This window comes from Microcaecilia unicolor, chromosome 4 (assembly GCF_901765095.1).
Source record: "Microcaecilia unicolor chromosome 4, aMicUni1.1, whole genome shotgun sequence".
NCBI classification, from domain to species: domain Eukaryota; kingdom Metazoa; phylum Chordata; class Amphibia; order Gymnophiona; family Siphonopidae; genus Microcaecilia; species Microcaecilia unicolor.
Genome location: NC_044034.1, coordinates 107163468 through 107191314, shown reverse-complemented (window position 1 = coordinate 107191314; position 27847 = coordinate 107163468). Strand labels below are relative to the sequence as shown.

The 27847-nt window shown below is 45.3% G+C and overlaps 1 protein-coding gene across 1 annotated transcript in view; it reads right to left on the bottom strand.

Annotated features, from left to right (window-relative positions):
• Positions 1–19590, bottom strand: part of PCDH17 (protocadherin 17) — a 330821-nt gene extending 311231 nt beyond the window's left edge. Inside the window, 1 exon segment of the mRNA XM_030200558.1 lies at positions 16907–19590. Within this exon segment, the coding sequence (XP_030056418.1) occupies positions 16907–19396 (2490 nt within the window). The 5' untranslated portion in view covers positions 19397–19590.
• Between the last annotated feature and the right edge of the window lie 8257 nt (positions 19591–27847).

Sequence of the window (27847 nt, the reverse complement as noted above, 5' to 3'; positions counted from 1 at the left end):
TTTTTTTTATTTTTATTACATTTGTACCCCGCGCTTTCCCACTCATAGCAGGCTCAATGCGGCTTACATATTATATACAGGTACTTATTTGTACCTGGGGCAATGGAGGGTTAAGTTTGAAACACTTGGATTTCTCTTTAATTTTCTCTTCTTCCTTTTCTCATACAGAATATATATACTTCCTTAAATCTCATTTCAAAATGCTGTTGGTGAACATGCTGTAGCATTTTGGAAACATTCCCTGGACTGCCTTCTGAAGATGCAACCACCAGTACTGGAGGCAGTATTCCAGATAAGGTCTCACCCAGGGGCAGCAAAATGCTTTTTTTGTTTAGGGGAGTAAGTTCCACCCCCAATCCCATCCTTGGCTCCGCCCCAAGATATCACTATTCTTCTCCATGTCCAACAGCTCCCTATCTGTTCCCTATTCCTCGCCATCTCCAGCATCCCCCTCTCTTTTCCCTCCAACTCTTTCCCTCCTCCTCCTCCTCCTCCATGAGATCCAAGATCACCCCTCTCCACCTGCCCCTGATGTCATCCATCATCTCACTGCCCCTGGAGTGGTCCTTATCACCACTCTTTACTTCCCCCCTCTGTATTTCCTCCTACAGGTATTTACCTTTATCAGGCAAGCAGAAGGCTAGAAGACACAATGGATTCAATTCTGTAAATGATACCAATAAAAAACACACAAAGCGCTGTTCTACAAATGTGCACATCTTTATAGAATAGCAAATATAAATATACATGTGCAAATTCCAGTTATTGCCAATTAGCACTAATAATTGACTAGCACCCAATCAATGCTAATTGGCTTATTAAGCAATTAAATTGCGTGCACAATTTGGGCATATACCCATATTTGCGCATGCAATTTTGAGCACTATATACAGAATTAGGGGGAGTAGGTATAGCCGAGCAGCAGCAGCAGGCACCACACAAGAAAACGCAAATCCAAACCCATCATGGAACTTCTTCCAGCCTCCTGAGTGTATATCAGAAAGGTGAGATGCATCAGAGAGTTCAATGGCTTCCAGAGCAAAAACAGGATCCTGCAGCAGGCCTGTACATGTGCATTCCTGTGTAATGTCTGCTCCAGCTGCTTCACTACACACTCTTCCCGCTAATTCTTTAAAGTTGGGCATCCGACTTTACACTCAGCATGCTAAGTTATGCATGCAGTTTACAGAATAGGGCCTAACTTAATTGTTTAATTAGATGCTAACTGGCTTTACAACCAGTAATTGGCAACAGTTGGCAGTTAGGCGCATAAGTGACCTTAGTCAGTATTCTATAAACTAGGCATACAATTTCCATAGCATGTAATTGCAAGACGGTGTGCACCTGGGAGGGTTAGGGGCATGCCTAGGAGTTACGTGCATGAGTTATAGAATATTAGCAGTTACACACCTAACTGCCTTCAAGCTTTTACACCAGCCATTTGACTGGTGGAAGTGCTCACACCCGAAGTTAGACCTGGAACTGCAGACTTATGTTAGTATTCGATAACAGCAGCAGCTCCTGCCATTACAGATTTTGTGCTTGGCGACCTTTTGAGAATTTACCCTCTGTGTCTTCTGGCTTGTTGCCTAATAAAGACTAAGGTGCCCTTTTACCAAACTGTGGTAAAAAGTGCTCTTTCGCAGGTCATTGCCACACACTAAGACCATTTTTTCCATTGGAGTAAAATGGCTAATTTTCCAATTTTTATTATTAATGGCCACACGCTCATTTTCCCATTAGCGCGCAAGACTCTACCGCTGCCTATTTTGTAGGTGGTAGGTACACACTAAACCTGCATTAATCGGTTAGCATGTGGCAATGCTGATGTGCTAACCGATTAGCACAGAACACACCCATTTTCTATCCCCCGACCCAGTACTAAAAAAATAAACTTTATTTATTAGCACATGGGCAGCACTCACACATCCCAAAATTACCGCAGGATGCCTCAGGAGGAGCTGCAAGAGGGAGGGAAGGATGTGCTGGATCTGGAGGAGAGCAGGCAGCAGGCACAATTTTGAGTTGCCATGGCACCTGTGGCTCCCCCCTCCCCCCCCCATTTAGACGTCTATGGTCTCACTAAGGTTTTTTTCTACTGGTAACACTTTCATTACTGATTTGTCCAACTCTTTTATAACTTTGAGATTGAGACCAAAGAGAGAATTTTTCTCCCTATGCTACCTCTCCTATTATTTGCTGGTCCTCTGGATCTGTACACTTCCAAATATGACTTTCCCCTTTTTCGCATTTAATCCTAGTGGCCAATCACTTGACCATTCCTCAAGCTATTTTTTTTTAAATACATGGACATAAATATGAATTTTCAGTTCCAGACAACCCATACAGTAATCTCATTTCCATAAGGCACAGTTTTCTGTTTAAATTCCTTAATTCAGCCTCTTTCTTCTATCCTGAATCATTTGCAGTACTTGCCAGTTTGTTCTACACTTTTTCACATCCTATATAATAAAACTCACCTCCAATGTTCTAATGCTTGGGACCGTGGCTCCCTCAGCAGGTGGTCTACTAGGCAGCATCGAACTCAATGACGTCAACAAACACAGCTGAACGCAGGAACTGGCTGCTGGCACGTGCAAAAAAAAAGAAAAAAAAAGGCACCAGACCCACAGTAACAAAAAAAAAAAAAAACCCAAAAGGGTGAAGAGAGAGCCTCCGGCCAACTCAGCAGGGGCCCTCGACCACACTGCAAGCTGCAAGAAGCTGAATCGCCCTCCAGTCCTGCACTAACCAAAAAAAAAAGTGAACACACAGGCTCCGGGCACCTCAGCAAGCAGCAGGAAGCTGAACAGCTCTCTGGACCCGCACTAACAAAACAAAAACAAAGGTGAAGACACAGCCTCCAGCGTATCAGCAGGGGTCGACTATAACGTAAGCTGCTTGAAGCCTAGCAGACGGACCAATTTTCCTAACAGCAGGTACACTTATGGGAGAGAAAGGGCAGGAAAAAAAAAAACAGCACAATCACGAGATTAAAAAAAAAAGAAGAAAAGGAACTGAAAAACCAGGGGGGGGGGGGGGAACTACCCTGCACCTCAGACAGAAGGAAGGGGTCATATACACACACACAATACACAGTCTTTCACTCTTTGTGTGACACACACTCTCAAACACACACACTCTCTGTCTGACACACACACATGTTTTCTCTCACATGCAGGGAGGGGGGGGAGGAAAAGAGAGGGGCCTGGAACTTCAAGGGGAGACAGACAAAAACACATGGAGAGGGGGGAGAGAACAGAATGAGAGGGAAAGGGGAGAGGACAAATGTTACACATGGATGGATGGAGGGCATGGACAAAAGAGCACAATCGCAGGATTAAAACAAGGAAAAGTTACTGAAAATACAAACACATGGGGGGGAGGGGACGACCCTGCAACACGGACAGAAGGAAGGGGTCATGCACACACACAAATACACACACACAGAGACAGACACACTCTCACACACACACACACACACTCACACTCAGACTCACTGCTCGCCCCTGTGGTCCCAGAACTTCAAACACAAAAGGTGGGGGTAACTGCACATCTGACAGAATGAGGGGGTCATGCACACACGCAGACACATACTCTGGCACACTGTAGCTCTGTGTCACACACACACACACACACACACACACACACACACACACTCTTTTCCACTCTCTATGTCTCACTGTGACACACACTCAAACACACACACTTTACTAACAACTCTACAGATACAAAAAAAAAAAAAAAAAACCATTGCCAGCGCCCGTTTCCTTACAAACAGAAACGGGCCTTTTTTTACTAGTATTCAAATAAAGGCACAAGGCAAACTAGTGCCTTTTCTCCACACTTCATGTTTTTCATTACATCCAGTGCTATTTAAGGCATTATGACCTCTCAGCTACCTCAAGATGTCTGCCACCAAAAAACTATTTTAGATATGTACAAGATGAAAAAACAAAGCCTTGAATAAATGTGGGGATGGGAGGTCTCAGGTGACTGGAAGAATTTCAAACGATTTGCACTTTATCTTAAAATTCTACTAATAACTTAGGAACCTTTTTACAAAAGTGCATTAAATTTTGCAGTTACCACGGCTCAATGCAGAAAGTTAGCATGTGGTAGTTGTGAATGTAACACAGAAACTATTGGGTTTATGTCCAGTATTTTCCATTGCATAGTGTGCGCTAACATTTGTATTAGGCTGTGGTACTCAGGTTGCAGTTAGTGTGGAGACACCTACCACCAGATTCTACATGGGTCGCCCAAAGTTGGGCGTACAATTCTAGGCAGATCTGCAATCCACCTGTAAACTAATTAGGCAATTGATTGTTATCACCCAACTACCAGCGTCAGCAAGCACTTAACTGGCAGTAAATTAGTGGTTGCATGCGGATCTGCCCTATGTCCTATTCAATAACATATGTGCCTACATTTCTTAGCATGCAACTCCAAAGGGGGTGGGGCTATGGGAGGGGCATGGTTGGGTCAGGAGTGTTCCCAGAAATTGGGTGAACTGTTGTAGAATACCTGCATTTGAGCGCCTGCCATCAGTTAGATGTGAGCATTTATGCTTGCAATTAGCAGGCGTAAACGCTCACACCCAAAGTTAGATGGAAACCCCTGGATTCTACATAATGCATACTGAATAACGCAAATTAAATTGCGCACACAATTTACGCACACTAGTCAATTGACTAACGAGTCAATCAGCGATGATAATTGGTCGATAACCAGTCATCACCATTAATTGGAATTTATGCAAACTTCATTTTAGGTGTATTCTAAAAAAGAGGTGCATGCAAATTCTAACACAAATAGCTGCAAAGGGGGCACAACCATGGGGGGAGCGTGGGCATGTTGGAAGCATTACTTAAATTTACATGCATCATTCTAGAATTAAAGGGAACGCACTTAGATTTTGCACTAGGTTTTCAGTGGAGTAAATGGCCACGCCTAAATGTAGGCACGTTCCCCAGTCTTATGCGCTATTCTATATACCGCAACTAACTTTAGGTGCATTTCCCGGGATTCAATATATTGTGCCTATCATTTTGTGCCGATCTTCAAGTGTATTCTATAACAACACACATAACTTAATTGGCTTAATCAGCATTTTTGACATCACTTAACAATAATGAGCACTAATTGACAATAATTAGAATTTGTGTGCATAACTCGCTAAGCGTATTCTGTACCACACAGTGCTTATATTCTAATGCATAGAACCAAAAGGGGCATGGTTATAGGTGGGGAAATTAGCATTTTGTGGGTGTTCCAAAATTTACGCACACTGTAACAGAATATGGCCCTCTACTCCTAAATTTATACGCCGTTATTTCCCTTGGTGTAAATGGAAGCACGTAATTCTAGGTGCTGTCAACTAAGTATATTCTATATACCGTTCCTAAATCTAGGTAACGCTTATAGAATATGCTTAGTGGGAAATTTATTTCACGCATCATATATAGGATCTAGCCTATTATATAGAATAGCACTAGAGTACAAGCTAAGCTTCTATTCTGTAAAGGTTGTTCCACTCAAAGCACCCTTTACAGAATACTAGCTTAGCACGGATCATCCCGGTACCTAACTTTGGGTGCTATTTATTGAATTTCCCCCCGGTGTTTCCAATCCAGAAGATGGTATGTGGTCCCACGCTAATTGCAGGTTAGTCAGTGTGCGATAAGAGAGACGCATTAATTTCTGTATACTCTCCATGCCCATTCTCCATCTGTACTCTGTCCAGTTTTGCCCCAAAGCAAAATGCCATTAAATATGGACTTAGCACGCATTAATTTTAAAAATACCTCAAATACGGTTACCACATTTGTGCATTAGCTGATACCTCGTGCTAAACCACATCTTAACAGTCTAATGCACTTTAGTAAAAGTGATCTTTACTGTAGTTAATTTGGTAGTATGTAACCTCCATAGTCATACTCTTCAGGTTATAGTATAATTCTACCCAATGTTTTCCTTAATTTTACTGAAATCTTCAATTCACAGATAAAGTAAAAATAGAAAGGTAAATATTATGCACGTATGTGTCTCAATTATTTAACTGTGCTTGCAAAGGATATATGATGCATGGCACTGGCATACTACTAAAAATATACACTGGTTTTAATTATTACTGTATTCATTTTCTATCCATTCTTCCAACCAAAGAAAACAAGCAAAATTAAAGCAGTATAATTGTAAACAGGTACTTGTTCCCTCTGGGTCTTATACACTAAGGAATCTTGGCATATGACAAAATCTTTAGTAAACAGGACCCTTATACAACCATTAAGTATTAAGCTTTTACCTAAAAATTCTCAGCACAGCAATCAAATACTTTAAACTCCATTATGTGATATGAGAGTGAGAGTTTTATCAAACAGATTGTATAATTTTTCCTCGCTGTGATAGTGTGAGAACCTCGTGCTTGAGGGTTAAAGGCTGAACAATATAATTACACTGTAAAGACACTGTTGTCAAGTAAGTGTGTGCATGGGTTTCCTAAACAGAAGAGATGGAAACCACTGACCCGCTGATAAGAAAGATATTGGAGCACTATAACAAATTTCAGTTTCTTACATTGGATGATAAATATACAAAATAGATGAGAGAGAGAGAGAGAGAGAGAGAAAGAAAGAAAGAAAAAAAGTTCTGTGTGCAAATGTACCATTCTACTCTGTTAGATTTTTTGATGAAGTTAACCAGATCCTGAGCTTGTACAGAATACATTAAAGCAGAATTTATTTTTATTCTTTCAGGAGGTCCCCAACAGCAGCAGACATACACACTGCCCATAGCTAGTTCTGGAGCCTTTCCTCTGATATGTCCTGTCCATGTAGGAACAAGATGTTGCATCAGAGAGGGACACACAGGTCAGAAGGATAGTTGCAAAGTAGGCTGCTAGTAGCATATGTCTACCATTGCCACTTCCTGGAACCTCTAGAAGGCCAGTTTTAACATAATGGGGGGAGGGGAGGATTGAGAGAGAAAGTGAAAGGCTGAGGGAGAGAAGTGGAAGGAAGGATGCTTTATAGCACACTGGTGAGAGGTGGGTAGGAGATAAATACTAGACAATGGAATGAAGGAAGGGAAAACAGGAAGAGATGCAGAATAATGGGAGGAAGGGGGAGGAAAAAAGTGGGAGAAATGTTGGACATGTGGGTGGGCAGAAAGGAGGGAGGGAGAGAAGATGGATAATGGGAAGGAAAAAAGGAAGAGAGAGGGAGAGATGGTGGTCCATGGGGGGGAGGTTCAAGAGGGAAGAGAGACAGGACAGGGAGATTGAGGCACGGGGGAGAGAAGGATGGGGTATCAGGAATTAGAAAAAGAAGGAGGGGACACGGAAAAGGAGGAGGAGACCATGGTTAGATGGAAGGGATCCAGGACTGGGAGAGGAAGAGATGATCCCTTCACACCCTACAAACCCACCCCGATCCCCTCACTAATTACCCCACAGCCCCTGTGAATCCTTCGCTTTCTCCGCGGGGCCCCATTTCTGATCTCCACCTTAACACCCCCTCTAACCCTCTCACTCACTTTCCCTATGCTCCCACACTCTGCATCATTACACCTCACAACACTTCCAATCCTCCTCAATCATTCTTGCTCAATCCTACCACACATATAACACATTCATCAAGAAGCATGCCAGACCTCTTCGCCCATCTCATATTGTCTTTCCCATTTTCTTTTCCCCAACAAATTTCTGCTTGCTTCTGATATTAGTCCTTTAATCACAAGATTAATTGCAATTAAAACTTTTAAGTAATTGTGATTAAGAATTTTAATCGAAGTGCAGACAAAGATTCTTTGTTGTTGGGAGGGACATTCATCGCTACTAGAGTAGTTATTGATGTCAAAAAGCCACTTCTATTTGCAACAGGGTTTTCCCATAATCAATCCCTACTGTACGCAGCATAAAATGCAGGCCTAGAGCAGCAATATCTGATCTGACAATCAAGGGTTCTAAAACTGACATCACATCAAGACCCTTAGCTTCATAAAATAATACAGACAAAATATGGGAACTTCAATGAGAAAACAGAATCCAACTTAAGATGTCCTTTTACTAAAAGGCATTAAGCCCCAACACAGCTTAGTGCATGAAAAACAGACTACTGAAAAACATATTAAAGCGTTTATCGTTTATTAAGGACCTTTCTGGAATTTAAAAAAAAAAGAGGTGAAAAGGATAGGAAAGTTGAGTACACTTACAACAGCATTCATAGCATAAAATTTATCGTAAAATAATAATAGTGATATTTTGCTTGTTAGCACACGCTAAGGAGATATTTTCAAAGAAGTGTAACTTTGTAAGTCTAAGTGCTTTGAAAATACGCCTCAATAAGTGCTCCTGAGTTAATTTTTTTGCAAGTACAGCACATTAATGGAAAATTAGTGGAAGGTATACAGAATAAAAGAAAAGAATATGCACGACTTTCATGCCATGTTAAATCTGGGCTTACCACACAGGAAAGTATGGCATTAAAAACATGCTAAATACGGATTCTAGCACCCTTCAGTCAGCCATGGATTAACCATTAAGCACATGTTCCAAGAGAAGTGGGGCACCACTGAGTTTTTTTCCCCTATTTATCATGCCCTTAACTCTTTCACTGCCATCTGCCACACCCATTATTCAACATGAATTTCATGTTTTTCTATTCATTATATATATATATGATGTTTTGTACAATAATGATATTTCTCTGCACTTATTTAGTCTTAGGGCCCTGGGTACTAAGCCATGCTAGAGGCACGCTAGCATTTTTTAGTACACACTAAACATTAGCGCACGCTAACCATGTAGACACCCTTAATATTCCTATAGGCGTCTACATGGTTAGTGCGTGCTAATTTTTAGCACATGCTAAAAACGCTAGCGCACATTAGTAAATAGGACCCTTAATGTCTTTTCAGTTAAGCAACAGAGGGGCTAAGGGGCACCATTGTTGGGCTGTGCTTTGGGCATCAGTTGGACTTAATCCAGCCCTGCCTTTAGTAAAAGGGTCCCTTAATTCCCAGAATCTAAAGCTCCTGGGAGACATGAATTGGAACTCCCTCTATCATTGGACTCTCTGGAATAGTTTACAACCCCATCTTCACCATGTACAGACCTTTCAAGATTACTGAGGATGAGTCAACTCCCCTTTTATCCACTCTGCAATGTCAGCCCAGTTCAGTTTATTCATTTCAAGCAAACATATACTCTGTACGCCCAACATTCACTCCACTAAACAACTGATGGCATTAAAAGTCAAAATCCATTACTGGGAAGTGATTTTACAAAAAAAAAAAAAAACAACAACAAAAAACTGTTGGAAGTGTTTTGTTTTGCACTGAATCAATTATATAAGCTCCTTCTATTAACAGTCTCGCTACAGACCTCAAACCTCTATTTTATTGTTATAATATATGATGTCAACATATTAGAATAAACAGAAAAAGGATTGTATTTTAATTTCTATAACCAACTTCTTCTGACTTTATATGAGTGAAGTGGAGCAGAATTATAGAAAGAACGTCCATTTCAGAACATGGACGTCTTAACTGTTGTACGTCAGATATGGACTGCCATTTCTCATGTGTTTTAGCAAGGATCTGTCCACATACAGCCTGTTATAAAATATATGTGAAATGGATATGCAAGGGCTATCTGTGTCCAACATGAACATCCTTGTTCTTAATATGGAAAAAACGGTAGCATGCTAGGTCATTGGGTCTTTCTCTCTGCCCACTATTACTCCCTGTCTGTTTGGTAAAAACATTGTACCCATTCAATCCTTTCAGTATCTTGGCATCATTCTGGATTCTGCTTTATCTTTTGCACCTCAGATCTCTCAGGTTATTAAAATAGTTTTTTCTTCACGGTATAACAATGGTAGATTAACAATTGTATATTTGCCAAAGCAAAAGTTGTGTTATATTGTTAATGTGTTATGACTTTCTTTTAACAATTGTGGACAATAATGATATAAGGAGGGGAGGGGGTTGAGGGGGAGGGGGGAACAGAAAAATGGGAATCAGTGAATGAAGCAGATATAATGTTATTGCAATGCTGATTGGAAAACTGAACTTTGTTGTATGAAGCCTCCAAGTTGCATTGTATTGTGCCTTTTGATAATAAAAAAGTTTAAACATAAAATAGTTTTTTCTTTCTACATAAGCTGCGGTCAAGCCATAATCTATTAGATTTTGAAGCACTCAGTTCTCTATACTATGCTTTTCTACATTTGAGATAAGACTATTGCAACATTGTCTATTCAGGGATCTCAAAAACAACTCTTAAGGAGATTAGAAATGCTACAGAGCACAGCGGCCCTGATATTCTGCCATGCATCTCCTTTTGATCATATATCACCACTTCTCCACCAGTTACACTGGTTACCTATCGAGTTCAGAATCAAATTTAAAATCATAACTTTAACACACAAGGTTCTTTAGAATGGTTCTCCTGCCTCCCTGGTCATTCACTAACCGCCTTCCCATACTCTTTGTTTGTTGAATGACAACAGATTGGTACTCTCACATCCCACATCACCTAGATCTAGTGCTTTCTTTTTCACTGCACAGGCTTTATGGAATGAATGCACTACCACAACATCTCTGGCTCCAACTATCTTATACCACTTTCCGTGCTCTATTGAAAACCCACCTCTTTCTACAAGCTTTTGCAGTTTAATTTGGACTGGTTTTGCAATGGGAGATTGTGAAAATGTTTGGTCTTTTTACTATGATTGAGTGTTCTATTCTTGGGTAGTTAGGTCTTTCCTAGCTATAAACTGGTGTTCCTTTTCCAGTTTTTTGCTTTGTATTTATTTGATATTTCTATTTGTAAACCACTCTGATTTGCCTGCAACATGGGCGATATTAACAAGCTCAATAAATGATAAATTATGACTCTGCGGCAGTAAAGGAATATCCATATTATAAAATGGCCACACAAACATTCATGTGGAAGGGTATCCTCATTATTAGAGCAGCCATCTGAGAAGCAAAGCAGAGTTCCAGAGATTGCCAACTTAAGCCCCACTCCAGCTTTTTGTAATTTGTGTTTCTTTCTTTTTTATAATTGTGAGCCTTCCAGGGACAGGAAAATGCCTATATGACGTCTCCTACTCCATTCAGTGAAGAACTGTTCAGAGCACCTTTCTGTAATCTGGACGTGCCAAGTACCAGGTCTAAAGATGTCCAACTTTTTGAATATGGATGTCCTATGCCCTTCTGCAATCAGAGCTGGACATCCATCTTTTGGTCCCTCCCCTAGTCTGACCCAAAGCACGCCCAATGCTCTCTTGCCATCCAGGCATTATAAAATTGGCATTTGGATATCCATGCAATATTGATATTTAAGTTCCATTTTTCAGACTTCCAAAACACAAACAGAGCTTCTAAAACATGCTCCATAGTTATTATTTTCATATAACAAAAATAGGAAAAGTGGAATATTGTGTATGATTTGCTAAAAAAAACCATTAGGCCCAATATTAAACCACGGACGTTAGCCCGGCTAACTCCCACGATCGGCGCGGAGCCCAAATATTCAATGCTGGCCCGTTTCTGGTGACCAGTACTGAATTATCTGGTTTATCTTTGGTCAGTTCAAACTTAACCAGCCAAGCCAATATTCAGCACTGGCAAGTTAAGTTTCAACCAGCCAAAGATAGGCCTGGTATTCAAGCAGTCAAATATGGCCACCAAACTGGACAGTCAGTTATATCACGCAATATAAACGACTAGCTACTAACCACAAATTTTCTGTGGGTCATGGCCAGCCATGTCCCTCTGAAAATTCACAGATAGCCAGTTATGGGACATTTAACCGGCCAAGTGCCGATCCTGGTTGGATAAGTGGTTTTGAATATCTGGAGGACTGTCTTTAATAAATGAGGAGAGGTCTCAAGTGTTTTGAAGGATTTCAAATGATGAGTATTTTATCTTAAAATGCAACAAGTAACTTAGGGGCCTTTTTACCAAACAGCAGTAAAAAGTAGCCTTAGCATGTATTTACGTGAGTCATTCCGGTGCAAAAGTGCATTAAAGTGATTTGTAATAACTTGCCTATCAGCCTGCTCTCTCTCTGTATAGACTAGACTTTGAGCCCGTAAAAACGGGCTATTATAGGAAGGGGGGGTTGAAAGGCCCGCCCCCACCGCCGAGTTCGCCGCTGCCCCTCCCCCTCCGAGTTTGCCCCCCCCCCCCACCGAGCTGTCACCACCCACCTTCCACCCGGCCGGGCCCTCGCTCCGCTATTGAAACAGCGAGGGTCCGGGAACGCAGCACTGAGCTCTGCTGAGCTGCCGTCGGCCTTCGTTCTTCTTCTCTGCCTGTCCCGCCCTCGTGTGACGTAACGTCGTCGAGGGCGGGACAGAGGCAGAGAAGAAGAAGGAAGGGCGATGTCGGCAGCTCAGCAGAGCTCAGTGCTGCGTACCCGGACCCTCGCTGTTTCAATAGTGGAGCGAGGGCCCGACCGGGTAGAAGGTGGGTGGCGGCGGCGACTCGGGTGGGGGGAGCGTTAGACGGCGGTGTCCCTCCCTCAGCAATGCGCAGTACAGACCCTCTGTGTTCCGCCCCCCGTCATCACGTATTGACGTGGGGGCGGGGCAGAGAAGGTCTCTACTGCACATTTGCGAGTGAGTACGGTCACTCGCCGTTTATATGTTTGATAGATAGATAGATAGATAGATAGATAGATAGATAGATAGATAGATAGATAGATAGATAGATAGAGAATTATTGCAATATGTATATATTTTTTTTTTCGGGAGGTGTGGAAGCCTTGTTCAGCTATTGCATTTATGTCCTAACTGGGTAACAGTGACTTAAGGCAACAGCACTTAGTGCCACCTAAATAAGAGGTGGTAAGTGTCCCCACATTAATATATTGCAAGTCTCACAAACTTATGGAAAAATTAGCGTGGGACCTGCACAAAAATAAATAAAAGTCCTGTTTTAGGGACACTCTAAAAATGGGCTTAGCGCATGGAAAAGGCTCACATTAAAACACCCTAAGCCCTTTTCTTAGTGCAGCTTACTAAAAGGGCCCCTTACTGTAGTAAGTAGTATACCATTTTCTTCAGATCACACTATCTGCTGTTTTTCTTACTTGACTAGAATTATTTTCTCATCTTTTTTTGCAAAAAGACCTCTACATCACTACTTCTCAGCTGGTGTGCCTCAGCATACTGATATACACTTCAGAATTCCTTGGTTTGCCACATAAGCCTCTACACTTTCACCTCCATAATCTTCCCGGAAAGCAGGTACAGTAGTGCTTTCAATGTTACAGGTGGGAACTGCAAGCCTAAAAGCAGACACTGCTGCTAAGAGCAGTGCTGTGGGGCTTTCCTTGTGCTGTGAAGCAGCCTCTCCATAACAGTCCCCTAGAGACTTCCCAGAGCAAAAAGAAAAAAAGGTTTATTGAAGGACCCCCCACTCCCCCAGATGCTGCAGCTTCCCTTGCCTTCTGCTTTCCCCATCCCCAGTCAGAACTGTGTGTGTTCCCTGTGATGCTGCTACTGTGATACCCTAAACTGTTTCCCCTGAGAACTGCTTCTACCCACCCCACCCACTGCTATTACAGGTTACTGTCTGCATTCACAAGGGCAGTACAGGAGGAGTTTCGTGCCCCCCCCCCCCCCCCCCCCCCCCCCCCACACACACACACACACACTCAAGGACCCTGATCTGGAAGGAACAGCCAATAACAAAAGCTCTGTAGGAGATGGCCCCCCCCCCCCCCCACACCCTCCACCCCATTTGCTGCTGCTCCTGTGGAGTTTCCTTCTGCCTGCAGAAGTGAAAAGAGATCAGCTGCACCACAATTAAAAAGGACTTCAGTATTCAGTGGTCTATGTGGATGCCAAAAAGAAAGAAGCATTGCTTGGGGAGGAGGGGCACAGAAAGAAGTGCTAGCAGTGGTGAAGGGGAAAAAACAAGAAAAAAAGTGCTGGCTGGAGTGGGCAGGCAAAAAAAGTGCTAGCTCTGTTGGGTGCCAAAGGAAAACAAAAGATGAAGGAGGAGGGGTAATACTGAGGAATATGCTGGTTTAATGTGCAAATGGTTGGGCGGGGGAGGGGTAGAGTCAGAGGGACATGCTGTGTATGTGTAGTTTGGCATTTTAAAGAGAAACACACAGTATGAGGTGGTGCAGCAGAAAGGTGAAGCACACTAGGCATATTTTCAAAGCACTTAGCCTTCCAAAGTTCCATAGGTTTCTATGGAACTTTGGAAGGCTAAGTGCTTTGAAAATATGTATGTGCAACTGGTTGGAAAAAAAAGTGAAACATGCTGGCTATGAGTAGGGGTTTGTGGGGCAGCAGAGAAGGACATGCTAGTGGAGTGAGAGGCAGAAGAGTCACACACTGGCTGTATATAGGGCGCAGCAGAGAGAGTCATGCTGGCTGGGGGGGGAGGGCATGCTGGCCGTGTCGTTTTGTTTGTGTGCATGCTTGCATGTGAGTGGGGCATGTTGCTTTGTGTTTGTGTGTGTGAATGGGACATGCTGGCTGTGTATACGCATGCGATTTTGGCATGCTGGCTGTATACATGGAAATAAGTGGGGCATGCAAATTCGGTTTGGTGTGCCATGAGGATCACACTTGAAAATGTGTACCTCGAAATAAAAATAGGTTGAAAAGAGCTGTTCTGGATGATGACAAAATCCACCTTGTAGGTTTCACCAGTAAAATCTCTGCAAAAAAAAACATTATGTGGATTTTCTCCCAAAAGCTGCAAAATTTTTAAAAATGAGGAAAGTCCTACAGTGCTTTTTACAGAAGTGCCTGCAGGCTTCAATGTAGAAACATGTTCCTTTCTTTAATTGTAAAAAAAGGAACGCCTTGGGGGGTGGGGTGGGGGGGGGGGAGTACACTGCTTCAAAATGGCAAGCAAACTGACTTGCAGGTTTTTTTGGTGCCACTGTTACCTAATCCTTACATCCGATCTATAATACTAATACGTGCATAAGAAGATGTCTGCACAAGTATATTTTAATGGGGATTTTCATGACCATCTAACCATGGAACAAAAACCACTGATAAGCAAAGAATGCACCATAAAGAATTCATCAGTGATTTGATTTTTACAGTTCTCATTTGAGGGTGTAATTTTTTTTAACTGTTTTATTACTTCATGTACTCTGAATATAAGCAAAAATGTAAAGCTGGCAGTATGGTACAGATGTTCTTTTAAAAAAAGTTTAGCATTCACCCTACAAATGTTTCTGTCAAATAGCTGGTAATGTCTGAATATAAAAAAATAAAAAAGACCCAGCAGTGTGTGTTTTTGAACAGATGCATTGGAAGGAAAGATATGCATGTGTAGAGAGAGAAACACACAGTTATGATAGAGTTAAATGGTAGGCATACATGATACCTACATATCTTAGTTAAAATTTGTGAATACTTTATGATTTGGAATATAGAAGTTCTTCTTATTATAGAAATGCCCTCTCTCAGAAAAAAAAAAGACTGCACGTGATATACACTGTAAAACGTGACCTTTGTTTGTCCTATAGATATATTTTAAATCTGCAATTCAAGTTCAGATTTTACCACCAGTATGTGTGTTCCTTATAGACATTTCTGCAGCAGACAGAAACTATTATTTTCCTCCTCTGTTTTTCAGTAGCTGATAACACCAATTGCTTGCCAAAAAAAAGTTAAATTTCCAATTCTGATTATTCCATTTCACAAGAAAATGATTCTGAAACAACTGAAAGGAATCCTTAAAAGGCATTTACAACCTCATTCTGTGTATTGGGGAGAGGGGGAGGGAAAGATTGGTCAATTATGCCCTTAGTATACAAAAGAAAAATTCCTACATCAAAGAACCTTCCACTCTGTACACAACTAATAATATTTGAGAAGCACCACTGATATTATACTGTTTCATCTACAAACCTTACTTTCATATCCCCCCTTACAAGGAGATTGCAAAATTTCATATACCGTACAAATAATATGAAATTGTGACATAACTCATAAGGGTGGGTTGTAGATTTGCTCCCAGTGATCCTGCATGGGACTTTTTTTCTGCAGGTATTACAATGCACACGTATTCTGGGTTCTGAATCAATGACTGAAATTCTGTTGTAATTGTTTTGGTTTGTTTTTGTTTTCTTTTTGCCACTTGCTAACCTGCTAGTGTAAGCAACTTGCTACAATTCCTACTTAGATGAAATACGAACGGCTTCCAATAGTAAATATATCATGCATTTTAGGAACTATTCAAAACATTGCATATAATTTTCAGTACACTGTCTAAAATGCAACTTATTTGCTTTAGTTGGGCACACACATAAATCTTGTTATGTCATATATATATATATATATATATATATATATATATATATATATATATATATATATATATATAATATGTCTTGTCTCTGAGAACTGGAAAAAAGGAGATTAGGACAAGGCAAATCTGACATATGACATTCTACAACTCCATCAAGTGTACTGTAAAGCCCTGCACTAGAAAGGACTGAATTTATTTATTTAGCATTTATCATCTACAAAACCATTAATTTGCATTTGAAATTGAGGGTTAACTTGTTTTGCTGTATTAAACCTGCTTAGATAAGCATTATAGTAAGCAGGTCTTTTGTTATAGTCAAGTCAATCTTCAGCCAGGCTTTTGGAGCTCTGTATGGGTTTTTTTTTTTTTTAACAGGTGGTGCAGGTGCACCTAATCTTCACACTTATTTAACTTCACACAGCATCATTTACAAGACTAGCTTGGCACAGCATGAATGTTTAAATGGACATAAGTATTTCTATATGGGACTAGAGGGCACCCCTGGAGTAATTTATAGCCCTCCCAAGTGTGATTTCTTCCATTACCTGACTACTTCAAAATTAATGTATACCGCTATGTCCAGGTTACTCTAAAAGTCTCATACCTGAATGATGGACATCCGATTAGAAGCCGTCTCAGTTGAATTAGCCACTGGTCCCGTGAAACTGGTATGGCAGCCTACATGCCCTTGGGGAACAGTCAAATTGTTGGAGGTGGGCTTCAAGTACATCACTTCAGACCTTGGAGAGCTCAAGGGAAGCCTGGTTTGGTAATCAAAATACATTGGGGAGGTGGCAAGAGATGGACTGCTTACCACATTCATGACGTTCATTGCATTCCTCTCCTCCACTTCACTCTGGACCAGCATAATGTCATTCTTGTTGATCTTTTTCTTTTTACTTTTCCCTAACTGGGGGTGACTGTATTCGGCGATCCTGCAGTTGTAAGTCCTGATCTCTTTATTCTCTCGCTTGCACTTGACAGCAATAGTGATCATGGCCCCCAGCAGAATGATGGAGATTGTGCTGAGAGTGACAATCAAGGGCAAAGACATGTCCCAGTGGTGTTGCTCTCCATTTACCCTTGGCTCCCCTTCAGGTAGGGAGCCTGTAAAGGCCTTGACGATGAGCTTGGCCACAGCCGATAGTGTAGGCTTGCCATGGTCTGTCACCTTCACTACCAGCTCCACCACAGGTGCCATCTCCTCCCAGTAGGGATTGAGGGTCCTCACTTCACCTGTTACAGGGTCAATGTCAAAGAGGCGCTCCTCATTGCCATCCATGATCTCGTAGGTCAAGCGGCCACTGTCACCAAAGTCATTGTCCACAGCACGAACAGTGGCCACCAGGTAGCCCACACCAGCATTACGGGGCACATGGATCTCAGCTGTGTCATTCTGCAAGGTGGGCAACACTATGACAGGTGCATTGTCATTGACATCCAGGACATTGACTCGCACAGTGGCATTGCTTTCCAGGTGCGGCGAGCCTGAGTCCTTGGCCAGCACCTTGAATTCAAAGGACTTTGTCTGCTCATAGTTGAAAGAGCGCAGGGCATAGATGGCACCATTGGTGGGGTTGACAGAGACATAGGTATAAATAGACACATCACCTACGTGCGAGGGATGGATGGAGTAGGAGACGGTGCCATTCTGGCCCAGGTCTGGGTCTTGGGCCAACACAGAACCTAGGTACTCTCCAGGGATGTTATTCTCAGGTACCTGCAGCACATAGGAGACCTTGTTGAAACGTGGCGCATTGTCATTCTCGTCCAGCACACGTACTGCAAAGCTCTTGCTGGAGTTGAGCGGTGGCATACCACCATCGCGTGCCACAATAGTGACATTGTACTCGTCCTGTGCCTCACGGTCCAGTGGCCTATCCGTCACCACCGTGTAAAAGTTGTCATAGTTCTCTTCAAGGCGGAAGGGCACGCTGCCCAGCACGCGGCACTGCAACAGCCCATTCTTGCCCGCATCGCGGTCAGTGACCCGCACAAGGGCAATGACAGTGCCAGGTGGTGCGGCCTCACTGATTGCTCCCTGGCGTACAGAGACAAAGCCAATGGATGGTGCATTGTCATTGCGGTCCTGCAAGCGCACTGTGACCTTGCAGTGTGCTGGCACAGGGTTGGGCCCCAAGTCTCGCGCTTGCACATCAAGCTCCAGCACAGCACTCTCTTCATAGTCCAAGTTGCCACGTACCTGCACCAGGCCACTCTGTGCATCAACAGAGAAAAGCTCACGCACACGGTCAGGTGCATAACCGCTCAGAGAGTAGACAACCTGGCCGTTGGCGCCCTCATCGGCGTCCGTGGCATTCAGGTCAATGACAACCCGGCCAAGTGGTGAATTCTCAGGCAGCTCCACGGTGTACGCAGGTGCCTCAAAAACAGGGCTATTGTCATTGGAGTCTGCCACACGTACATTGAGCTGGAGAGTGGCAGAACGTGGTGGCTCACCACCATCCAGCGCTGTTAGCAACAGTGCATGGTGGCTCTGCTCCTCACGGTCGAGTGGCGCCGCCACCACCAATTCAGGGAACTTGCTTCCATCACCACGTGCCTTCACATCTAATGCAAACAGGCCATGATCATCACCCGCCAGCCGGTAAGTCTGCAGCCCATTGTCACCTGCATCCGGATCATGGGCACCCGTTAGCGGGAAGCGGGTGCCCGGTGCCGCATTCTCAGAGATATCCAGGTCAAGTTGCTCAGAGGGGAAGGCGGGTGCATTGTCGTTGATGTCCTGTACCTCCACCTTGATCATGCAGATCTCCTTGTCATTGGCAAATACCTCCAGCGAGAGCTGGCACTTTGGGCTGCGTCGGCACAATGCCTCACGGTCCAGCCGCTGTTTTGTATACAGGAGCCCACTCTCTGGGTCTACATCTAGCAGGTGCGGTGCCGAGTTCTCCAGCACCCGGAAGATTGCCTTCCGGCCCCTCTCAGGTGGGGGCACTACTAGCTTGGCATCCTTGGTGATGTTGCCGATCACCGCACCAGCCCCTTGCTCTTCCGGCACCGAGTAGTTCAGGTTCTTTAATGTCAGGGCGGGTGCCCAAAGGAAAAAGAACCAGTAAATGGATGGGTACATCCCCGGACAAGAGGCGTATACAGCTATCTCTAATATTTGGTGTTGTTTTCTCTCAAATCCCCTTCTCTTGTTTTTTTTTTCTTCTTGCCTATGGCTCTGCTTTCTGTTATTTCCCCCCTCCTTTCAAGTTCCTGAACCTGTTGATTTACAGCAACTGCAGATAGACAGGCAGCAAATGGACCGTAGCGGAGAAGGCTCACAGGGTTATATCGGGCTGTTTTGTGCTACAGTGCAATGGAAATCCTTCATCTGTGCAATTGTTTTCTTTAAAAATAATATTGATAAATAATCTGCTTCCTCTGGGTAAGGAACATTTGCAGCTTTAGGCTATATTGATGGATAATCTGGGGGAAAAACATGAAAGCAGGGGACTTATTGTAAAACCAGGACTGGCAGTAGAATGGCTTGTTTGTTATCAGCGTTCATAATCCAAATGAATAGTACAAAGACTGTTTGAAGCACTGTGAAAGACAAATTTGCAGCTTTCCATCAAGGGTTGCTAGTTTTCAGGGAGTGTTTGCTGCATTTAAAGATTTAATCTTGCCTTGCTTGCAGAGAGCTGCATTCTGCTGTACACCAAAGGCAATTTTTTTTCTCCCATCTCCCTTTTTCAGAAAGGGAATGCCCCCTCTACTAAAGATTTTTTTTTAAAAAGCAGAGGGTTTTTTTTTTTTTTTTTGTAGATTTGCTGGAAATCCTCCAATGCAAGAAGTCAAAAGGAGTTGATGGTCAATTAAAGGTGCAAAAATCACAGGCAGGAGTCGATCATTTCACACTTTAGGTTTCTATACAGCAAGGCCAATAGCTATACAGCTTTACAAGTGACACTTGTATTCAGTTAAAATGTCAGTCGCCTTTTCCAAAGTCCAGAGAAAATCAACAGACAATCCATGTCCAGACCCATAAATTAAACAGAAAGAAAGAATGAGAAAATAATCCACTTGAGAAAACAACCGCTGCATTTATAAAGAGATGCGGTCAAGTGTTCCTCTTTTCTTTCTGTTTAGCAGCTCCTTCCAATGAGACAGCCTCCCGGTCCTCTTCATCAGAGAAAATCTTCCTGGGGCAAATATATATGACAGATCGCAAGATTCAAATTAAAAAAAATATATATATTAAAACCAAAATAAGTACAAAAATCCCCCGATTGATTTTGTTTGGTGCATTTGCAGGCTGTGACTAAAGAGTCTCTGTGGGCATCTTGGGAGGAGGAGCAGCAATCGTTGGTGTTCAAGGAGGGCAATTACATTCCCTATGTGGATATACAGAAATGTATATATCTACCTATATTTATTTATTATTTCAGTCCTTTTGTAGTAGCTACAAATAGATGAATGACACACCAAAAATGCTAACGTTTCAAGCACTGAATGAGTCAGATACTGTAAAAAAAACGAATTACATTCATCAGATCCACCCTTTTGCACAAGCATCTCTTCTTGCTAAAGCTCTCCGACCCATTCGTGTGCCTGAGAAACAGGGAAAAAAATATGAAGGTGGGGGGAAGGGGTGATAAGGCACAGATCCAGTTTCACTTACTGTTGCTTTTGTCGGAGTGCGAGGGATCAGGGAAGCAAGTGCTCTTATCCACAGGCAGAGCACGCCTGCTTGTTGATTTGCCTTGTCTTGATTTTTTTTTATATATATTTAAATATCCAGTAATCTCCTATGCACAAGAAGCGAGAATACCAAAATAAAATACCCACAAAATGCAAAACAGATTCCAAGAATGTTCACAACAGGTATCTCCAAGCCACAGTCCCAATTAATGATTGCTTCCCCTATGCTGAAAAGTCCGAGCCAGTGAGAGAGTTAATTCTTCAATCTGTTGTTAGCCTCCGTTTCTCTCCCTGATGTTCATTCAGAGTATTCACAGTGCAAGGCAAAGAATACTCAAAAGGGCTTTTACATTTCACAGAAGGTAGATCGCCTATGAAGCATCCGACTGCAGAAAGGTTGGTAAAATTTCAACAGTTGAAAAGTATCTTAAATCAACCCCACAATTTTGCGTCTGCTGCACTCCAGCACCTACTCCCAGTGCCTCTAGCTCACTGACTCTATTCACCTCACGCTGCTGCTTAAACATTGATACTGATCCCCTGCCAGCCAATCAGAGCCCCGGGAGAGAACCTGCCTCCGACCTTCGCTTCCAATGGCATGCCTTGGAACAGCCTGGGAGGCGGTGTCAAAATCCCAAGGCTTGGTGTCATTGATTAGATCAGCTAGGTTTTGAGACAGTAACGGTGTGAGAAAGGCTGCTTGTAAACTGCAGTGTCTCATTTCCACATTGCGTCTCTTTTCTTTCTAAATCGGTGTGATGTAGATGGTAATCCTTCAAAGAAATGCAAAACAAATTCCTCTTGAACTCATTAAAAAAAAAAAAAAAAGCTACCGTGGAGGGCAAGATTTGAACACGTAGCGTTTGGCTTTGTTTCCTTAAATGCATATAAGCAATCCTATTTACAGAAATTTAGGTTTTATTATTAACAATTAACACCCTGCACTTAATAATAGAGGTATGTATATATGATATGATGCCTTTTGGCTCCAATATCTCTAATTTTGTGAAATGATTCTAGCAAAAGGCATAGATATTAAAGTCACGTAAAAGAGCACAGGATCTTTTGAGAGCACCGGGTGGCCCAGCCTCAGCAACAGGTCTTGCTGCAGGCGGCTTTGGTGAATGCCCCCCTCGGGGCGTAAGTGGGGATAGGATGGGGTGGGGCCAGTACCCCTGGGGTGCTTGGCCCGTGTTTGGGATGCCTTTGTGGTCGGAACAAGTAGCAGGCCAGTGGGCAGTCCCTTGGGGCGGAGCTCCGGGCTGGATGGAGGGATGGCCGAGCTCAGGACGTCCTGGGGTGGGGGTCCAGGACCCCGGATGGGGCACACGGTGGGCTGTCCCTGCTGCTCCTCCCAATTTGTCTTTACAGGTGCAAGGAGAGGTCCACGCGGTTGGAGTGCCAGCACCGAGGCGCCCAGGACTGGAGAGGGACCAGTTTGGGACCACACGAGCGGAACAGCTGGAGACCGAGACGGGAGGACGAGTGAGGCCAGCGGAGCGTACTGTGACCATGGACCAGGCGGCATGCTCGGCGGGCAGTGGCCCAGCAGCAGGAGATGGGCCAGCGCTCCCCACGGCGGGGCCATCTGGATGTGGTAACAGTGAGTGCGCACGGGGAGAGCGAGGGAGGCGAGGGCGGCGCAGGCATAAGGGGAAGGGGAAAAGGGATAGGTCCTCGTCCTCGTCGTCTGACACATCTACAACTTCTTCGTCCTCTTCCTCCACTTCTAGGCCTGAGAGACAAGAGGCGGGGAGAGTTGCAGCAGGGATGCCAGGGGTAGGAGAGAGAGGGCCGCCGGCGCTAGTGGCGTTGTCGGAACTATGAGAACAGGTCCCACGGGCGTTACGGCGAAAAATTCGGCGCCGGAAGTGTATAGACGTATTCCGGTTGTTGGAAGGTAGGAAGCCTAGGCGCGGAAAAAAGCGAGGTAAGAAAGTAGAGGCCGATAAGGAGCGTAAGGTAGCGAAAACTATAGTTAATTGGATGCGGGCATTTTTACGTTTGGCTAGTGTGTGGGGGCAGCAGGACCAGGGCCAGTATGGCTTATTACTGGCGTATGCAGATTCAGTTTTAGATGCGTTTCAGCGTTTCGGGGGTTGGGCTTGGTTAAATTATGACGAAGCCTTTAGAGATAAGATGGAAGAAAACCTCCACATGACGTGGGGGACACAGGACATAAACCTGTGGCTAATGCACATGGCCCCTCATGGCGCGGTGGCCGGGGGAGTGGGAAGGGGGGGTATTCAGCAGGCCTCGAGTAGTCGGCCCTTTCGGGTCGCGGGGAGAGGAGAGGGGGGCGCTGGCGGGACAGGGACGGCTTCAACAGCAGATGTATGCTGGCGGTTCAATAGAGCAGCATGTCTATTCCCCGATTGCAAATTCAGGCACGCCTGTTCCACGTGTGGGCAGGGGCACCCGTCCATTAAATGTACCAAGAAAGGAGCAGGGGGCACAACCCTTGCCAAGTGGGCGGGACGGGCCCCCACGCCGGTGCAAGTCGATGCGATGCTGCCATGGCTCCATCGATATCCGGTGCGGTCAGCGGCTCAATTGCTGGAGGGTGGTTTTCGGGAGGGGTTTCGGATTCCTTATCGGGGGAGGGTAGAGTCCAATTGGGTGCAGAATTCGGCGTCCGTAGCGAAATTGAAGGAGGTGGTACGGCAAAAGCTGGATGAGGAGCTGAGTTTAGGGAGAATTGCGGGGCCGTTTCAGAACCCCCCCTTTTCCCCATTCATGATTTCCCCGCTAGCAGTGATCCCTAAGAAAGCGCCTGGGAAGTTTCGCCTCATACATAACCTCTCGTATCCGGAGGGCAAGTCGGTGAACGCGGGTATCCCAAAAGATTTCTGTTCGGTCCAATACACTTCATTTGATTGCGCGGTGCGGTTGGTTCGACAGTGCGGAGAGGGTGTCCAGCTGGCGAAGGTTGATATTGAGGTGGCCTTTCGTTTACTGCCGGTGCACCCGACGGCATTCCCTTTGCTCAGTTTCCATTTTGAGGGGGCCTTCTACTACGACCGCTGTATGCCAATGGGGTGTTCAGTGTCTTGTGCATATTTCGAGCGCTTTAGTTCCTTCGTCCATTGGGTGACAGCTCAGAAGGCAGGGTTAGACACACTGGTCCATTATTTAGACGATTTCCTGTTTATAGGAGCAGCGGACGGGGGGGGGGGGGGCGTGTGGCCAGTTGCTGGCTGCCTTTATGACAGTGGCTGCGGAGTTCGGTATTCCCTTGGCCGCGGACAAGACAGAGGGCCCAACTTCAGTCCTCACATTTCTGGGGATTGAGATTGACACGGAACAAATGGTGATGCGGTTACCGCAAGGGAAAGTCGAGCAGCTAGAGGAGCAGATCATAGGGGTGTTGCATGCAAAAAAGGCCACGCTCGAGGCCATTCAGTCGTTGGTGGGAAGCCTGAATTTTGCCTGTCGGGTGCTTCCAATGGGACGCGCCTTTTTGAGGCGCCTGGGGGCGGCAACGGCTCAAGTATCACAGCTGCATCACCACATCCGTTTGTCCGCGGGGGTGCGCAAAGACTTGCGTATGTGGTTGGAATTCCTTGCTGAGTTCAACGGCACGTTGGTTTTACAGAGTCCAGTTGTGGCGCATGTGGATTTGGAACTGTTTACAGATGCAGCGGGGGGTCATGGTTTCGGAGTGTACTGTGCGGGTGCGCGGCCCCATGGCCGGGCTGGTGGGTCGCGTCTGGGATTACAAAAAATATCACATTTCTGGAGTTGTTTCCATTTGTAGTAGTCTGCGAGTTGTGGCCAGAGCGACTACGGAACAAAAGCGTTGTAGTCTGATGTGACAATCTAGGGGTAGTGGAGGTGGTGAATAAGCAGTCGGCGCGTTGTTTATTAGTTAACTTGTTAATGAGGGATTTAGTGCTGCGCTGTTTGCGACTAAATGTTCATTTGCGGGCGAGGCATGTTCCAGGAGTGGATAACCGGATAGCTGATGCGCTGTCCCGTTTTCAATTGCAGACGTTCAGAACATTAGCGCCAGGGGCGGATCAGGAAGGGCAGCGAATGCCGGAACAACTTTGGCGACTTGGAGACCCGAGGTGTGGCATTTGTTGAAGTCTTCAGTTGCCCCAGCTACATGGACAGCATACGTATGTGGCTTCGACAAAGTGACTGGTTTCCTACACAGCCAGGGTTGGGAGGATGGGCGGGCATCTGATGAATTGTTAGCAGCTTATGTTGCGAGTGCCCGAGGGTCGGGTACTTCGCGCAGTGTGGTCCGAAGGCATTTAGCGGGCTTTTATTTTTTCAGTAAGGCATATGGGTGGGGGGTTCCTGAATTGCAGTTTCTGGTGGGGAGCGCATTGAAGGGATGGGGGAGGGTCATGCCACCGGTGGGGGACACAAGGCGGCCAATTACACATGGGTTATTAGTGCGCGTGTTACACGCGGTGTTCCAGGTGGCACGGTCGGATTTTGAAGCGAGGCTTTGTCACGCGGCTTATGCGCTGGCATTCTATGGGGCGTTCCGAGTGGGGGAGTTAGTTGAAAGACGCCGGTCGGTGACGGAGTGTTCAGGTCTATTACGGGAGAATGCATCCATTCAAGACGGGCAGTTACGTATCAGATTGCTGCGGTCAAAAACGGATCAGAGAGGAGTGGGCAGTACAATCGTGTTGAGAGGGGTGCCGGGCGTTGACTATTGTCCGGTAGCATTGGTGGCGGCGTACCTCGAGGTCCGGCCAGCGGGGCCGTCATCCTTGTTGGTGCACGCGGACGGGCAGGTCTTGACGAGGTACCAATTTGCGGCAGTATTGCGCCAGAGTCTTACGGCGGTGGGGGAAGATCATCGGCAGTTTGGTACCCATTCGTTCCGGATAGGAGCGGCGACCAGTGCACATCAGGCTGGGCTTGGAGCGGCTGATATTCGTCGCATAGGACGTTGGGCGTTGGGGGCATATCGGGGGTATATTAGGCCCACATAAAAGGGGTAAGGGTGGTGCGCAGGGGTGCGGGGCGACGGGGGGGGGGTGTGGTTCTCTGGTCTGCTGTCGGTTGACACGGAGTGGGGACTCTTTGTGTTGGTTGCTTCCCCTTGTAGATGGAGGAGTCGCGGAAGCTGTATGGATTGTGGGACATTCCTTTGTGCATTGGGCCGGTGCTCGGGCAGCCAGGCGCCCGGGTGGACTCCATCTGGGATTGGCGACGCGGGGCCTCCGAATATCGTGGTGGGGTGAGCGCGGAATGAGGTGGAGGCAGCTGGTGTCCTTGCTGTATCGGGTGCGAGGAAGACAGCGATCTCCGTGGATATTGCTGATTCATTTGGGAGGCAACGATGTGGATAGTTTGACAGGCAAGCGACTGATCGACATGGTGAAGGATGACTTGCGCCTGGTCATGATGTGGTATCCGGATACCAAACTGGTTTGGTCAGATATAATACCCAGGCCTGCTTGCCTGCCAGCCCGCAAATGGCGGCGCGGGCTAAGCAAGATAAATCGGCAGGTGGGTCTTTGGGTTACGGCCAGGGGGGGGGGGGGGTATTAAATAAAGCACGATTGGGTGGATACATCGTGTGCGGGGCTATTTGCCAGGGATCGAGTCCATTTGTCTGATGTGGGACTAGATTTGTTTTTGTTGGACATACAAGAGTGTTTAGAGTTCATTTGGGGTCAACAATGAGGTAGGCCGCAGCTTCTTTGGGGGGAGAGGAGAGTCTTGCAGGTGCAAGACCCTCCTCTTGTGGCAAAAATAAAGAACGAAAACCCGAGCTACAAAAGACATGGCTCATGGGGGGGCTGAGCCGGAGCATGGAAGGCGGGTCGGGTGACCCGGGAGACAAGTGTGGAGGTCCACACAGAGTCGGCCCCTGCTGCGAGGGCGAGGCTTAGACGAGAGTGCCGATTTGCTGACAGGGCGATCGGCGGATGGGGGGGGGGGGGGTCCAGGCTTATGGCATGGCCAGACCCACGTAGCTCAGGTGAAGTGGGGATGATAAGTTGTACAAGTTAACTAATTTGAATTGTTAATAAAGTAAGCTGCGGCCTAAGTTTTCCCAACAATGGTTTCAAGACAGTTATTACGGTGAAGGGGAAGGGGGGGAAGATGGAGGGGGGGGGGGCTTGGTGGAGAACGGGTCCCAGCTCCAAGGTTTATGAATTAGATGCACCCTTTCTCTTACTACTACTGTTCTGCGTTTGTGTTGGTTGTTCACCTACATATATTTCACTACACAGGGGAGAAGGGCTTAGTATTTATCTCACATTGCTAAAGAGCAAGTGAATAATCAACCTTTGTTCCCCTCGCCTATTTATTCTATAAGTTAAAACTACTTCATGAAAAAAATTGGAGATTTTGCATTTAGACAGTAGCACAGTATATTTTCTAGGTTGCGGATGCAGTGCCTGTGTTGTGGGCACAACATGGCAGTGGGCATGCCCTGGTTGAGGGGTGAGTACTCCCCCTTTCTTGACAAGCTCCAAGACTAAGTCTGTGATTGGTGGGTGTTGTGATGTTGCATCAGGAGTCAGTAGGAAGACCCCAAACCCTTTGGTGGCCCACAAAATTTTAAATTGTGGTAGGTGTGCGGTGAGGCTTTTCTCTCCTGCATTCTGCCAAAATACTACACTCCACTTGTTGCTCCAGCTTGTGGCAATTGATTAACAAGCCCCACATGCTATCTGCCAAACCCCAAAGTTCTAGGAGTACTCCCTAAAGCAGGAAAGCCAGAGTGCAAAGGTAGAATGTCCCAGAGCCCAACTCAGAGTAGGCCATGCAGCTGGGGCCAGTACAGCGATGAGAGCAGCTGCAGAAGCAGCACTAGTATGGGAGGAGAGGCAAACTCTGAGAAAGGCATTATGCCGAAGAGTGCAAGAGCCAGCAGACAGGCCATCAAAGATCAGGCCAGAAGCTCATCAAGGGT